The following is a 13,589-nucleotide window of genomic DNA, read 5'->3' as shown; positions in this document are numbered from 1 at the left end:
TCTCTAAGTTTTACATGAGGAACATCAAGCTGTTGGTGCAATTGGCTCTAAATTGAGAACAGGAGTTTTAACCTAAAAACTTTAGAATATTCAGTTTTAAAATATAATTTTCAATCCAACTATTTTCATCCAGATTCCATGTTATTTCTTTCTCACTCCACGCATCTGCTCCTGGTCAGGCCCTTCTATCCAATTGTAGAACCTCATGTGGCTCGCGAGTCAAAATAATTGCCCACCCCTGCTCCACAGCCACATTACACTGGTCATGTGACACTTGGTCAAGAACACGCCAAACCCAGGTTCTTTAACGCACACTTAGCCATGGTGTTCACACTGGAAATAAAGGGAGGGGACTCTTCTCTCTTTGGTTTTTCTACTGTTTACTTGTTCAGTGGCTGCGACTTTTGTATGTAGAGCCCTAAAAAGATTGAAGAAACTTGCGCAGTAACACGATAATTTGAAACGGGGAAGCCTAAATTGTACATATAAGCGTGATAGACTTTTCATTGGAAGTGGTGGCTTGTTGCCGAAGGCGGTTTGAACGTAGCTTAACAGTTTTCTATTTAGCTTCTTTTTGAGTGCTTGTGTGGAACTCCTTTTTCTAGATTTTTACATCTTTATCTAAAATTTCTTGTCAAGTTAGAACTATTAGCTTCTTGGACGGATCATTTTACTCCTTTCTAGTGATTTTCTTAAGATAAGTGTTCCTCACGATACTTTTTTCGATAGGGCAGCATTATGTTCCAGCCTTAAAATATTAAGTGTAACATATTTTAAAATGGTTTGCCCATGCAACTTCAGTTATCTTGTTCGTCTCATAAGTTCTGATAAGTGCTTCCCCCCCTCTTCTTTTTCATTTGTGGTAGGTTCCACTTCCAGGACACGGCTTTAAAAGTTGCCTGACATTCTGCTGCACACAGCATTTGAAATATTAACAACTGCACATCAATTGAGCTTCAGACATTAAAGCTTTCCAACATTTATTAGGCAGAAGCACCTAAATCTGTCCGACTCTTCGGTGTGGATCACGAGTGATGTTGCCTCTGGAAAAGATACGACTGCTCTGCCATGAATATTTGCTGTGACGTCTGCCATGTATGTTCCCCGTCTCCCACTGGAGCCCACTGCTTTCCTCACAGCTGTACAGACGAGCCGCTCAAAGGGCGATGAGGAGCCGAGAACAAAATCTGCTGGCTGCTGATGAACATGTTGATGGATCAGAAAGCGTAAAATACCAACAAGCCTTTTTGTTGTGTCAAAACTGTGTCTGTGTTCCCTGGAGTGATTTAAACTGTTAATAGACATTCTCCCTTTTAGTGTTGGATTGTAAAAAGCTCTTCTTTTTATTTTAAGAATTTATATTTCTAGATCCAAAACATGGCTTCCTTCATAAGGAGAAAAGAGATGCAGAAACCTGCATGTCTCTACGGAAAAAAAAGCCTTTTTTTCTGAGACACTGCATTTCCATTCCTAAAGAAAGACATAAGTTTGGTACGGTGCTAAAGATAAACAAAGTCTCTGCATAACCTTTTTAAAATATTGTTCCCCTCAAAACTTGATTATTTCTTAATTTTGTTCATCTTAGCAAGAGTTTTATAGGCGGGTTTGGCTCCTCGTGTTTTTAAATGAGAAACAGTTTGTGGTCTTATCTTGATTTTTCTAAAAGTTTTATGTCCCACTTAGATTTATTGTAGCAAATCTTTTCCTTTTTAACATTGACTTTGGCACATCTTCAGTCTTTTAATGATACTCTGGTCATAAACTTTAGCAGATAGGCTTGCAGAACCCGAGTCTTTGCTCTTTGGGGTCTCTTCGGCCGTTCGTCTGAGAGCTGCCAGGCCTGACAGTCATGTGACTCCGGGAAAAACTCGCTAACATATTCTGTCTGCATGTAGAATGACCTGCTCTCTGTAAAGTTATTTTCACTTTATTTATAAACAAAAAAAAAAAATGTCAAAAATGTCCTGTTAACCCTTGTGCTTACTTTTGGGGTCCAGGTGACCCAACCCTTCTTTTACTGATCAAGAGTAGGCACGTGCACTCTTAGGGCCCTAGGGGTGCTTCAGCACCTGACCCTTTTGCCTCATAATAAAATGCCCTTTTTTTTGGTTTTACCATAAATGCATTTCTGTTAGCCCTTGTGTTAACCTATGGGGTCCAGATGACCCCACCCTTCCATTGACGTGTTCTCCCTACCATGACAAAGGTGGAAAGATTTCATGTAATCCATGGACACCAGTGAAGATCACAAACCATTGAAGAAAAAAGGTTCAGGGCACTGTCTACTGGGTCTAGATGACCCCACTCCCAACGTTACGTGCCTGCAAGGCGCAAGATAGCACAAGGGTTAAATGAGGAATTGTGGCTGCTCGTCATCCTACTGGAGGTCACAAAGACGCAGTCCTCTGTCTTTTATTCATGACTATGAAAATGTTTTTATAAAATACAAAAAGAAAACTTAAACTTCCAAAATAATCTTTTAACTATATGGAAGATGAGAAACATTTGATGGACCGGACATCCTCCCCATTTTGGCTCACAGAAAACAGATCAGGCGTGTGGGTGGTGATTATCATGCCTAATTGCATCATTTAGTTTCCTGGTTTCCTCACAAGTGGGCAGTTGTTTAACAAAATGGCTTCATAGTATGTATTCATAGAACAGTACTGAGGGTTTAGAATTAGAAAACAAACTAATGAACCTTCAGATTTTGGTGTCCAACATTTCTGAGCTCATTTCATAGGTTCATGACCTGTTTGAGGCAACAATGCACAGATGGAGACTTTCGTTGCATTAGCAGCTAGTTGTTTTTTTGTTTTTTGTGTCAAGAACACATGGAGTCCTAAAACTCCTTTGTCTTTTAAATTCCGAGCTTGGATAATTTGCAGGATTTGCAATCATTCTAGGTAACAAAAGATGGAAGGTCGCTTTATTTACCAAAACATTCAGCTGTAAGCTAATGCTAACATTAGCATGTTAACATCTAATCTGCTAAAGGTTTGATACTTTCTATGTTTTGATGCACAACATATTTACACCGAGGTGGTTCTCTACTCCACATGACTGAGATTTATTTGAGTTTGTGGTTTTTGGCCCCATACCATCACACGACCACCGCCGTGTTTAGCTGTTTCTATGAAATAGTTTGCTGGTTTGATTCTCATTTCACTTTAAGTGAACATTTCAACCCTTCAGATGTCTCAGTGGTTCCTTTTCTTGGTCACTCACCTCCTCGACCATGTTCTCCCACAGGAGTGTGCCTGGTCCTGGGCTGCATGATCTTCCCAGACGGATGGGATGCGGAGGTGATCCGGGACATGTGCGGGGAGCAGGCAGGGAAGTACTCTCTGGGCGATTGTTCTGTGCGCTGGGCCTACATGCTGGCCATCATGGGCATCCTGGACGCCCTCATCCTTTCCTTCCTGGCCTTCGTTCTGGGAAACCGGCAGACGGACTTCTATCTGGACGACCTGCAGACGGACAACAAAGGTGAAGTCTGACTTTATTTATCCAATAATCCTAAATATACATATGTAATGCTATTGACCGAATTCAATTAAGGCGGCATTCCCCAATCCTGCTTAGGTGCAAAAAAGGAAGACAGATCTGACGAGTCCAGCTAAACTGCTGAAATCAGGAGAGGGGGGGCTCCCTGGGCTCGCTGACAGTTTGCATGTTGTTGCATCAGAAGAGTCCCAGCACATTGTTTCAGCCGTATAACAGAGAGGATGGCAGGAAGCAAACAATGCTATTCAGAACAGCAAAGTCTCCTTCTATAATAGTTATGTTTTCTGATCTGCAGCTTCACAAAACAAAGAGTGATGAGAAAAGTGGGGTGGGGGGTGGGGTAGGAAGGGAACACTCTGATATGGCGACAGAGCAGGATAGAGTAAATGAGAGGAGGAGGATGAGGAGGAGGGAGAGGAAGAGTCAGAGAGAAAACAGTGACATAAGATGTCTTGGTTCTCCGACGGTCTATCTCCGCGATGGTTTCCATGGTAACTGGAGATATTCCAGAGCGTGGGCGTGTCTTTCTGCTCTTGTCTGATTAACCTCGCTGACAGTCGCAGAGATTTTTACACATTTAACATCTCTGATGTTTCATCGCTGCCGCTGGTTTACTTAAACCCGCAGACAGAAAAAATTGGATATAGTGCCAACAAGCAAAGTTGGTCAGCAGACCCAGACATGGAACTGCTGACCAGATTCCATCGTCGATGTTTATTTGTGTTCAACGTTCTAAATATACACAAAATAATCTTTAATTAGCAATTGAGCATATTATCGTTCCAGAATTTCAGTTTCTACTATCACAAAATAATGAGTTTGCTTTTACCTTGTTTGAGTGTTGCAATTATTTCCATGTGCATTTACGTAGATGCAGACACAAAAGTAGTTTTGCTCAGCAGGAGGACGAAACCCAATTGCTTAAGTCGGACTGACGTGAGCGTTTTCCTGCTCTGCACAAACACGCACTTTTCCTCCTCTTTGTGCCAACGCTTGTTTTTCTTCTGTCCTTGCAGATTTTGCTGTGTCCAGGGTAAGTTCCCTTTCATTGTGCTCTTAGTGAGCAGCTTGTTTGGCCTTTTTCATGCATCAACACAAGAAAATGTAAAAAATGTTGGATAATTTAGCTGACAGAGAACCCAACGGAGCAGATTTCAAAAGACTGCAGTTTTAAGTGATTCACAAAATGAAATAATCAACACAGAGAACGAAAAGAACAAAAAACTGTGCTCATTTTTCAAACATTTTTATCACAATGTAATTATTGCATGAAGGGATTTGCCTTAGTTTTACAAAACCACACTTTGCAAAAATCTGGAGGTAGAAAAATGTATTTTAAGTTGCTTTCAAGTCATCCGGACTCTTTTTTTAAACCAGTACTTTTGACTTTTACGGGTAATAATAAGATAATTGAAAATTAATAGCAGAAAGATACGTCATTTATGTACCTTTTCTGAATGTATCATTTTTTTTTTCCATTATTGCATCTGCAGATGTTTAACATTTTCCTCTATGAGGTTAAGTTTCCTTATTTTTAGTGTAAGAGATTGTAATAAGTCAAAAAACGTACATTTACAAATAAGCATTTTCAGTTTGCAGTTCAGTGATTTTCTGTTAGCTTTACAGTCACATTCCAAAAGCGTAATTTTTAACACACAGCTAGAAAAATATGTACAGTAACAGCAAAAACTCCTGTGATGGTTGGCATCTTCCTCGCTGGACAAATGAGGCTCGTCGTCATTAAAGATGAGAAAATCTAAATGAGCTTCAGCGAGCTGTGGCGGTGGCGTGTTCCCACCGTCTGCGGCGGTTCTCCGCCCTCCACGTTGGCAGCCCCCCTCCACAGAGCCAGTTCATCACAGACTTCCTCCAGAGTTTCCGAGCAGAGAGGATGAAATGACCTTGATCCCACTGAGAACTCGCCGGATCAGGCCGGGCGTGAATAATGGGATGTCATTCCATATTAATGTGTGCGGCATCAGGGGGGGCTGCCGTGGCTTTTCCACACATTACGGAAGGTTCGGTTTCCTAAATGAGGAAAACCTTGAACATCCAACAAGTTTTCCAAATTCATTTATTCAAAGTATAAGGAAAAAGCCAAAAGGAGGAGAAGCTGTTTGGCAGAGAAGATTTGGCAAATCTGTCATGTGTGTAACCCAAATATTCTGGTTTGCTGCATCCCATAAACGCATGTTTTATGTCTTTTTGGAAGGTATATTTTCTCCACCTAATGTCTCCTATTTTAGGCGCTAGAACCATTCTTCATTTTTCTTACATTAGGACTAAAATGAAACATTTTGAAAACATTCTATGTACATTTCTCACTGTTTTTAAAGGCATTTGTCACGAGTCAAATCAAACTTTCCAGTTTCCACTATTCACACTAAAAACATTCGACTAAAAATATCATGTGGCGTAAAAAACTACTTGTTCTATTAAAGACATTGTATAAAATAAGATGTTTTAATTATTAAAGGAGATTTATTGTCCTAAAATAAGTGAATTGCAAGTTAGTGTAGTTTTATGTGTAATAAAATATTTAAACTAGAAACTAAATATTTGGTGACGTTTTGTAAAAAGATTTAGTATTGGCTGTGTTTTAAACTTGTTTTATTAAGGATATTTGTAGTGCTAATCCACTTTTGACAGACTCCACTTTCACTGTTTGTGCCTCTGTTGTTTTCTTCAGATTGAGGTGCGGGACAGAAGAGAACCGCGGTACGGAGTGCAGCGTCTCCGCTGAGGGCATCAGCGACTCCCAACAACCCCTTTTTCCCCTCCTCCATTGTCGCCAATGATCAGGATTTCCTCCCAATCTCAATGTAGACACCAAGTGTAAAGGATACTGTAAGATAAAAAAAAGAACAAACACACTGGGATATAACTATATTTTGAGAAAAAAACAATGACAATTATCCAAGGTTGTACAGTTCATTTAACACTTTCTTGACAAATACCTTTATGATAAAAAAACAGATTTACTGTATTTTAAGTCTTAATTTGTGTGAGAAATTCAATTCCTAAGATGAAGAACCATAATGTCCATTTTCTGAGTATGTCTTTGAAACGTTGCTATTTACTGAGTTTTTGTGCATTCGTATCGTCAGAGAGCAGGGTGTTCTTTGTTCAGAGGTGGAGTCCACAACACGGCCATCAACACGCATACAAAACAACAGGGAGACCTATGGCTCTTCATCTGAGGACTTTTACAATGTGAGGGATCTAAAGGAGCACCCCATTGCAGCTTTACAGAACTTAACATCTCTGGGAGATTCTCTTCTGTACATACGGAATGATGTAAATAACATAAATGCTGACGAAAACAGCCAACGACAAAACCTCATCCTACTCCAATGCATTCGAGTATTTCTACCCCGGTTTCTTTGTCTGGGAAATCGTCCACAGATGCGTTGCGTGTCTGTGACTCCTCCTAGACGCTTGGGAATAAAACAGATATTCCACAGCTGGATAATCCACAGAATCCCAAGGACAGTGTTTGATTCAGGATTTTTTTTGTTTTTTTTATGGTTTTTGACAGGGAAAGGACACTTCCACTAAACAAGCCAACAACAACTACTTCTGGAATACATCCACAGTATCTTGTTGTCAAAGTGTGCTCCCCTTCAACATCTCAGCACCCCCCCATTTCAAGTGTGCAGTTTACTCTACAGATGTCTTAAGACTGCTTTGCGTCGTCTTAAGGTGATGTCACTTGAAAACCTGTTCAGAGGAGCAGTGCCTGCTTTTGTCCCACAGGTGGGACACACCGCCCTTCTCCAAAACATTAGAAAAAAGGACACTAAAAGGGGCAAAACAAAATGGGAACGTGACTGGAAAAGTTTCTCAAAGTAATTCAGATTCATCAACATGAAAGTATGGAGGACTAAAAAGGACCAAATTAAAAATCTGTTAACAGAGTAAACCTACATTTTAGTCAGACAATTAACATTAAAACAGTTTTTTTAAAAGAACAAAGCACTGTTTTTGCATAAAATAAACTGATACCGCTAAACCAAATGTTACTGTGACTTTGCTAACTCCCAACCAACTCCCCCCAAAAACCCACAGTCCGACATTTTCACCTTTCGGCATATACCGTCAGGGGTCACAGAGTCACATAGGTGGTTTGGCAGCCATTTTTTTCCTGGATGCCCTTCCTGACTACAAAGTTTGTTTAACCAGGATCAACGATTTTATTGGAAAAGGTATCAAACATGCTTTAGGCTGACCCACAAAGAATGGCTGTGGTACAGAAATACATTCATTTGTTTCTACTTTTAACTACATTTCTGTCAAAATAAATATTTAAACCAAATCAAAGATTCTATATTTACACATTTTGCAGAAGTTTTAGTCCTCCATGCAAAAATGCTGGAGTGCATTATTATGAATTGATTTGTAAATTGTTTTATCCAGCACCCTAAAATAGTAATAGAACACTTTTGAGGTTTGATCTGTCTTTTTGCATCAGAAATGTTTCACCAATCCAGCTAATGTTATCCAACGCTAATGTAAAGTAGCTGATTATCAAACTCCTGGTTCTGTTTGATTAGTAAGTCTGAAATCAAACATAAAGCAGTTTAAAGCTCAGCATTGCACCAACATATAGAGCCTTAAAGTGCAGCATGAACAGGTAGCACGCTAATGCCAATCCTGATAAAGACACGTCTACCCATAGAAAACGTGAAGAAGGGCTTGGTTAACTTGATTAGGGTGAAGCATTCTTTTTTTGTTGGAAATTGTTGCACTACAGTAAACCAATCTAAGGTTGTGTCACTACTGACTACTTAGTGCACTCTGTGGGGCGTTTACCATTTTTTTTGGGTTGTCTGCATCTTCAATTTTGACAAATGAAAAACTACTGTTCGTCAATGCTCACTAGATTGGTAAATATTGACCACAATGCATTTTTCAAATTTGTAATTTGAAAAATGAATCCAAATGTATTTTTTATAACGTTTTCATCATCAGAACACAGTGGAATCATAAATAATCTTTGATATTTGCCATTTAAAAAACAAGTAGTGAGCATGAGTCCAAATTTGAATAAAGTGTTCTGGAGAGTCCCGCACTATAAAGTCCGTCAGGGGTTAGAGAGTAGTGATGTAACTCTGCAATCATTTTTGATATAAAATAAGTTCCAGGATTTCCTAAAACTCCCAGAAGACCTGCAGGTTACATAACGAGGAGCCAGAGTTATACTATATAAAAAGAAATACCTGGGACGGGTGAAATCATTAGCAAGAGTGACTCGACGTGGTTCCCAAGAGCTGCACTTCCTTCATCCGTCTCCACCAGTGACGGTGATCGTCGTGATTTGGGTGACAACTGGGAATCCATGACGAGTTGCAGTTGCACAACATGACAAAGCAGGCTGCTGTAATCCAGGGCACTAGGGGTTTGGGGGGGGGGGGCTCATTCACCCCCCCAAAGCAGCACTTCAGGCTGACACAGAGTAACCGAAACTCCCAAAGCTTGGCCTAAGTCACGACAGAATTAAAAGGAGCTGTGGATAATTATTTCACAGGAGAAGCCGGCATGCTATGCCCATTGAATGGTGATGTGCAGCGATCTAGCATGAAGCAGATGAATTCACGTCATCTCAGTACGGTTTTAGCGCTCTGACATGAAAATGAAGCCTTTTTACTATCAAAGTGTAATCCGTGTGGAGCTGTTGAGGATGCACTCTTAACATGTTCACTGTGGACAAGTCAAAAATAATTTGTCTCCGTCGTTACTTGAAAATTGAAGCTGAAACATTTAGGTTAAGTGTTAGTGTAAGATAAATGACGCCTAACCTGGTTCATCCTAGGTTAGTTTCTGGTGCGTTCCTACACCGTATATCTAGAATGAGCAGATAGCTAGAGGTGTGGTGTGTTTTGTAGAGTGGATGCTAGCTAACTCTCAGGAAGCTGTGAATAAAGTACTGTATTAAAGGCTCATTATGGAAACCAACAGGTGAAACATGCAAGCAGAACTTTGACCTTAAGAGACCCTTGTGATGGCACTGCAGGTACCGTAGTTTAGAGTAGAGGTTTCCAAAATAAGTCTTTGAGACACTATAATAACAGCCCTTATTGCTGAATCTAGTGATGCTGTCTGTGCATGATCTGCATAGATCCCCTATCTCTATTGTCCACGAAAGAAAGGAAATTTGGTTTTGGTAGATTTGTTTTCATTCTTACTCAGTAAGTCACTGTATGAAGGATGTAAGGAACATACATCTCTAAAGACACAAACCTAAACAGGATGAAAATTAGGGGTTTGCTTCTGTGAAATCCCTTTTTTGAACATTTAATATCCAGATTTTTACTGTTTGTTATTGGCTCAACTGAGGAACTTGTGGTACCATCAGGTACTGCCCGTTTTATTAGTTTACCATCTGCCAAAGAATGACAGGAAAACAGAGATAAAAACATGGTTTTTTTGCACCACTGTGGTCTGTCACGTAGAGCACATTGTTGTTTGGAGTTTTAGTTATGTTGTGGCGCACCCTGAGTTTTTTTTTTTTTAACAGACTGACACCTCAAAGCTTTGGAGTACTGTGCCCCAGCACATTTAGCAGTCACATAATATTCGTGCCCACATACCATGTTCTAGCCCAACAGAACAGTCACAATAGCCTGTAGAAATCAATGTATATGAGAGCTAGACTTGGTGAGTGTGACACCATGTATAAGAAATGGTTTATTTTCGGCTCCAACCAAATTAAGTCAATTCAGTCTCCATTTTTTTACAAAATGGATGCCACCATGTCGGAGCCAGACGTCATCAGTAAGCAGTAACCCGAGTTGGTCTGAGTCACCGTTTCTATGGCAACCCTCACACCAATCAGGAGTGAGGTTGTTGGAAGCCCACACCCCTACCACTTGAAAGGGGGCTATACAAATTCTGTCAGTCATTTTGAAGGTTGGACGTGAGATCCAACAGGCTCGACCTACTTTTTTTGAGGCATCTGATTGATCAGTTTATAACTTGAACGTCTGTAGCTTGATGGAAATCTCTGGGCTTTCCTTTGGCTTCTTGGTGCTTTGGTGAATTCCTGTTTGGAACGCCGGGGGTGTTTAATTAGCCTATTTCTCATATACAGTTAATGGTAGAAACGGACTTTGGACTCACCAGTCCTCAGGCTCAGTTCATTTCTGCTGAGTGAGAACAGTCCCTATGTTTTGTTGTCAAAGCCACCTCTGGTTTGACATGGCTGCCAAAGGCCTCCGTGCCAGCTCTTTACCATCCAGCCCTTTTAGAGGAATGCGGTGTTAAGCACAGACTCCAGATTCTTTCTGTAGCATCTGGATCATGAAATAATGAGATACAATGAACCACCGACACAAAGCGTGCCATCCATTTGTAGGAGACGACTTCAGTGGGTCAAACTGGGTCTGCTGCTCAAGCCAGCATGGCTGATCGACCCGACACAAATGCTACTTAAAGAAAGAGATGTCCTACAACAGAACATGACCAACATGAGGAGGAGGTACTGTGGCTTATACTTCCTCACTATGCTTTTGTTTTGAGTGGACAAACTCAGACATGAACTCATTGGGTAATCCCAAAAATGCCTGTTCCTTACAAATATGGCTCTGTTTAAAAGAGCAATAAAGAGGAATTGTGGTCATGAAGCATTAAAACTAAACTTCTACCAAACACAAATTTCCTACACTTTGTTAGGTTTGTTACTAATGTGTTGGGCCAATCTTCACGAGAGGTTTCCCTCGGTTTAGCAAGAAAAAAATCAAACAATTAAAACAGAACGATCAATTTGGGAAGTTCTTGCCCTTCTGCTATTAGGTGCAATTATTCACCTTAAACAGACTATTTACACTTTTTAAAGGAGTTGCATTAGGCAAGCAGTAAAGTGTCTTTCATTTGACTTAACCAGGTAATACACTGATGATAAACCTACAGAAAAAAGGGAGGGAAAGCTGCCTGAGGCTAAAATGGTCATTGGCTCCCAAGCATGAGAACCTGTATGATCCCATGTCGTCTCCAGGTCCAGAGGACTGCCACAAAGACCTGACCTTAACCCTAATGAGCACATATTTGTACCACTCCAGGTGCCTCTAAGAACTCTTGATTCAACTCTGATGTGGTGCAGAACCAGCAAAACAAGTAGTGACAAAGTAGTTTTTTTTTTCTACAAAAGACTACAAACTCAGACTGAGCTTTGCAAACGAGTTTATCTACAGACTTGAGGTCAATTCAGTTTCAAGATAAAAATAAATAGATAAACAATACAGCTTAACTTGATTTAAAGTGGAACTTTATTGACACTTAAAAGTAGATTTGATTTTCATTTTGACATAGGACTATCAAAGCTGAATTCACCTCCGTCTCGAATGACAGGATTGTTAAAAAAAAAGTGAAAAACATTGAAAACGATAAAAAGAGTCAGTGAGGAAACAACTGCAATCTCTCGCCACAGACATGACAGTGGTGGACTGTGTAAATGTCATGGATCTGTCAATGATTTATCTTTTTATCATGCAATATCATGTATAAAGACATATGTTAGGGGTTGGGATAGGTCAGGAGCAAAAATGATTCATGTTTAGTGACTTATGTTAATATAGTTGACTTTCTGTTAACTCCTGAGATGCAGATATTGCCAAAATATCATCAACTGTCATGTGTTAATCATGAGAAAATAAAAAAAAATTATATATATATATATATATATATATATATATATATATATATATATATATATATTTATTTTGGGTTTTATACAACAAAAAGAGAAATATACTGATATTTGTCAAGTATTTCTTTGTTTTTATGTGTTATTTGCAGTCTCCTTACTTTCAGTTCTGGTTTCTTCTGTTTTGCAGTTGTTGTTCGGTCACACCAGACTTCTCAGATTTAGTTTGAACTCACTAATGGATGGCTGCTTGTTGAAATGTTCAAAGCTTGTTTATAGCCCAAAATGTACAAAAAAAAAAAAGAAAGAAAAAAAACATAAAAAGTATGTTTATAAAGTTGCTTGATCGTTGATAAGTGGCCAGACTCTGAAGAAGGCCTGTTGCTTGTCATGGTTTACGATGACATACCAATTTTGAAAATTATGTCTAATTCTTATTTGTGAACAGTATTCACACTCACGGTGAGGATTTCTGTTATGACAACACATTTTGAGAAAGTCAAATAAAGATATTTTACAGTCAAAGCCATTGCATCAAGAAGTTCTTGTTTGTTTTAGTGACCAGAAAACGTTGCTGCACTGCAATACATGCACAATAGAAAAACGGTCTGTGTGTGTGCGTGTGTGCGTGTGTGTGGGTGTGTGTGTGTGTGTGGGGGTGTGTGTGTGTGTGGGGGGGGGTGTGTGTGTGTGTGTGTGTGTGCAGTTTCATGTTTTTAAAAGGATGGTTGGATGTGTGAATTTATGGATGCATAGAAAGTTGAATGGACAAATAAATGGAGCCAATTAGTCTGTAGGTTTGGTGCCACCATTAAAGTGTTGTTGTTGATAGAAGTTATCTACTGACACAGAAATACCTTAACATGTTCTCTGGTGTGGAAGAGATTACAGAAGGAGCAGAGCATTTGCATGGTTATTATACATTTGAAGAGTCTTGACCATGACTTTCCCTTACAGTACAAATGTCTGAGTTATGTCTCTGCTGGGAAATCCCTCAAGCACATAGACACATGTGTTTGTACCTATAGGCTAGAAGCAGCCGTAACCGCAGAATATTTAACTGCCTGAGCAGAAATGGGAGACGCCACAGTTCTGTGATTGTAAAACAAATAGTTTGTGTCATGCATCACTACAGGGCATTGCCAAGCATACAACAAATACAACGGAAATGTTATTTTTAGCCACGTTCCGCATGTTGCCAGGCTGTAAACACTGTTGCTATACAGCTTTAAACACATGATGCACCGAGTCCAGAGGCCTGGATCCATCACTCTGCATCAACTTGGGTCTGACATGAACTATTTATGTAATTAGCAGGCAAATAAGACTAGCCAGGCCCGCTGTAGGGTGGAGAGTGAGTCACACAGCCGAAAATATCACAGTCACAACCTGCTTGTGACTGCGGAGTCCACATCCTGACACAATAAGTAGGTGTGGTTCA

General features: G+C 39.9%; 1 protein-coding gene across 2 annotated transcripts in view; it reads left to right on the top strand.

The window, feature by feature from the left end:
- lhfpl4a (LHFPL tetraspan subfamily member 4a) overlaps positions 1-12,673 on the top strand; it is a 34,432-nt gene extending 21,759 nt beyond the window's left edge. Inside the window, exons 2-4 of one of the 2 annotated variants that reach the window (XM_004070271.5) lie at positions 3,253-3,489; positions 4,524-4,540; positions 6,197-12,673. In XM_004070271.5, the coding sequence (XP_004070319.1) occupies positions 3,253-3,489; positions 4,524-4,540; positions 6,197-6,250 (308 nt within the window). In that variant the 3' untranslated portion in view covers positions 6,251-12,673. The remainder of the gene's footprint in view (positions 1-3,252; positions 3,490-4,523; positions 4,541-6,196) is intronic. The other variant, XM_078949620.1, reaches the window with a different exon arrangement.
- Positions 12,674-13,589: the final 916 nt, after the last annotated feature.

Source organism: Oryzias latipes, chromosome 7 (genome assembly GCF_053564925.1).
Source record: "Oryzias latipes strain Hd-rR chromosome 7, Olatipes_Hd-rR_3.1".
NCBI classification, from domain to species: domain Eukaryota; kingdom Metazoa; phylum Chordata; class Actinopteri; order Beloniformes; family Adrianichthyidae; genus Oryzias; species Oryzias latipes.
This window is presented reverse-complemented; position numbering and strand designations above follow the sequence as displayed.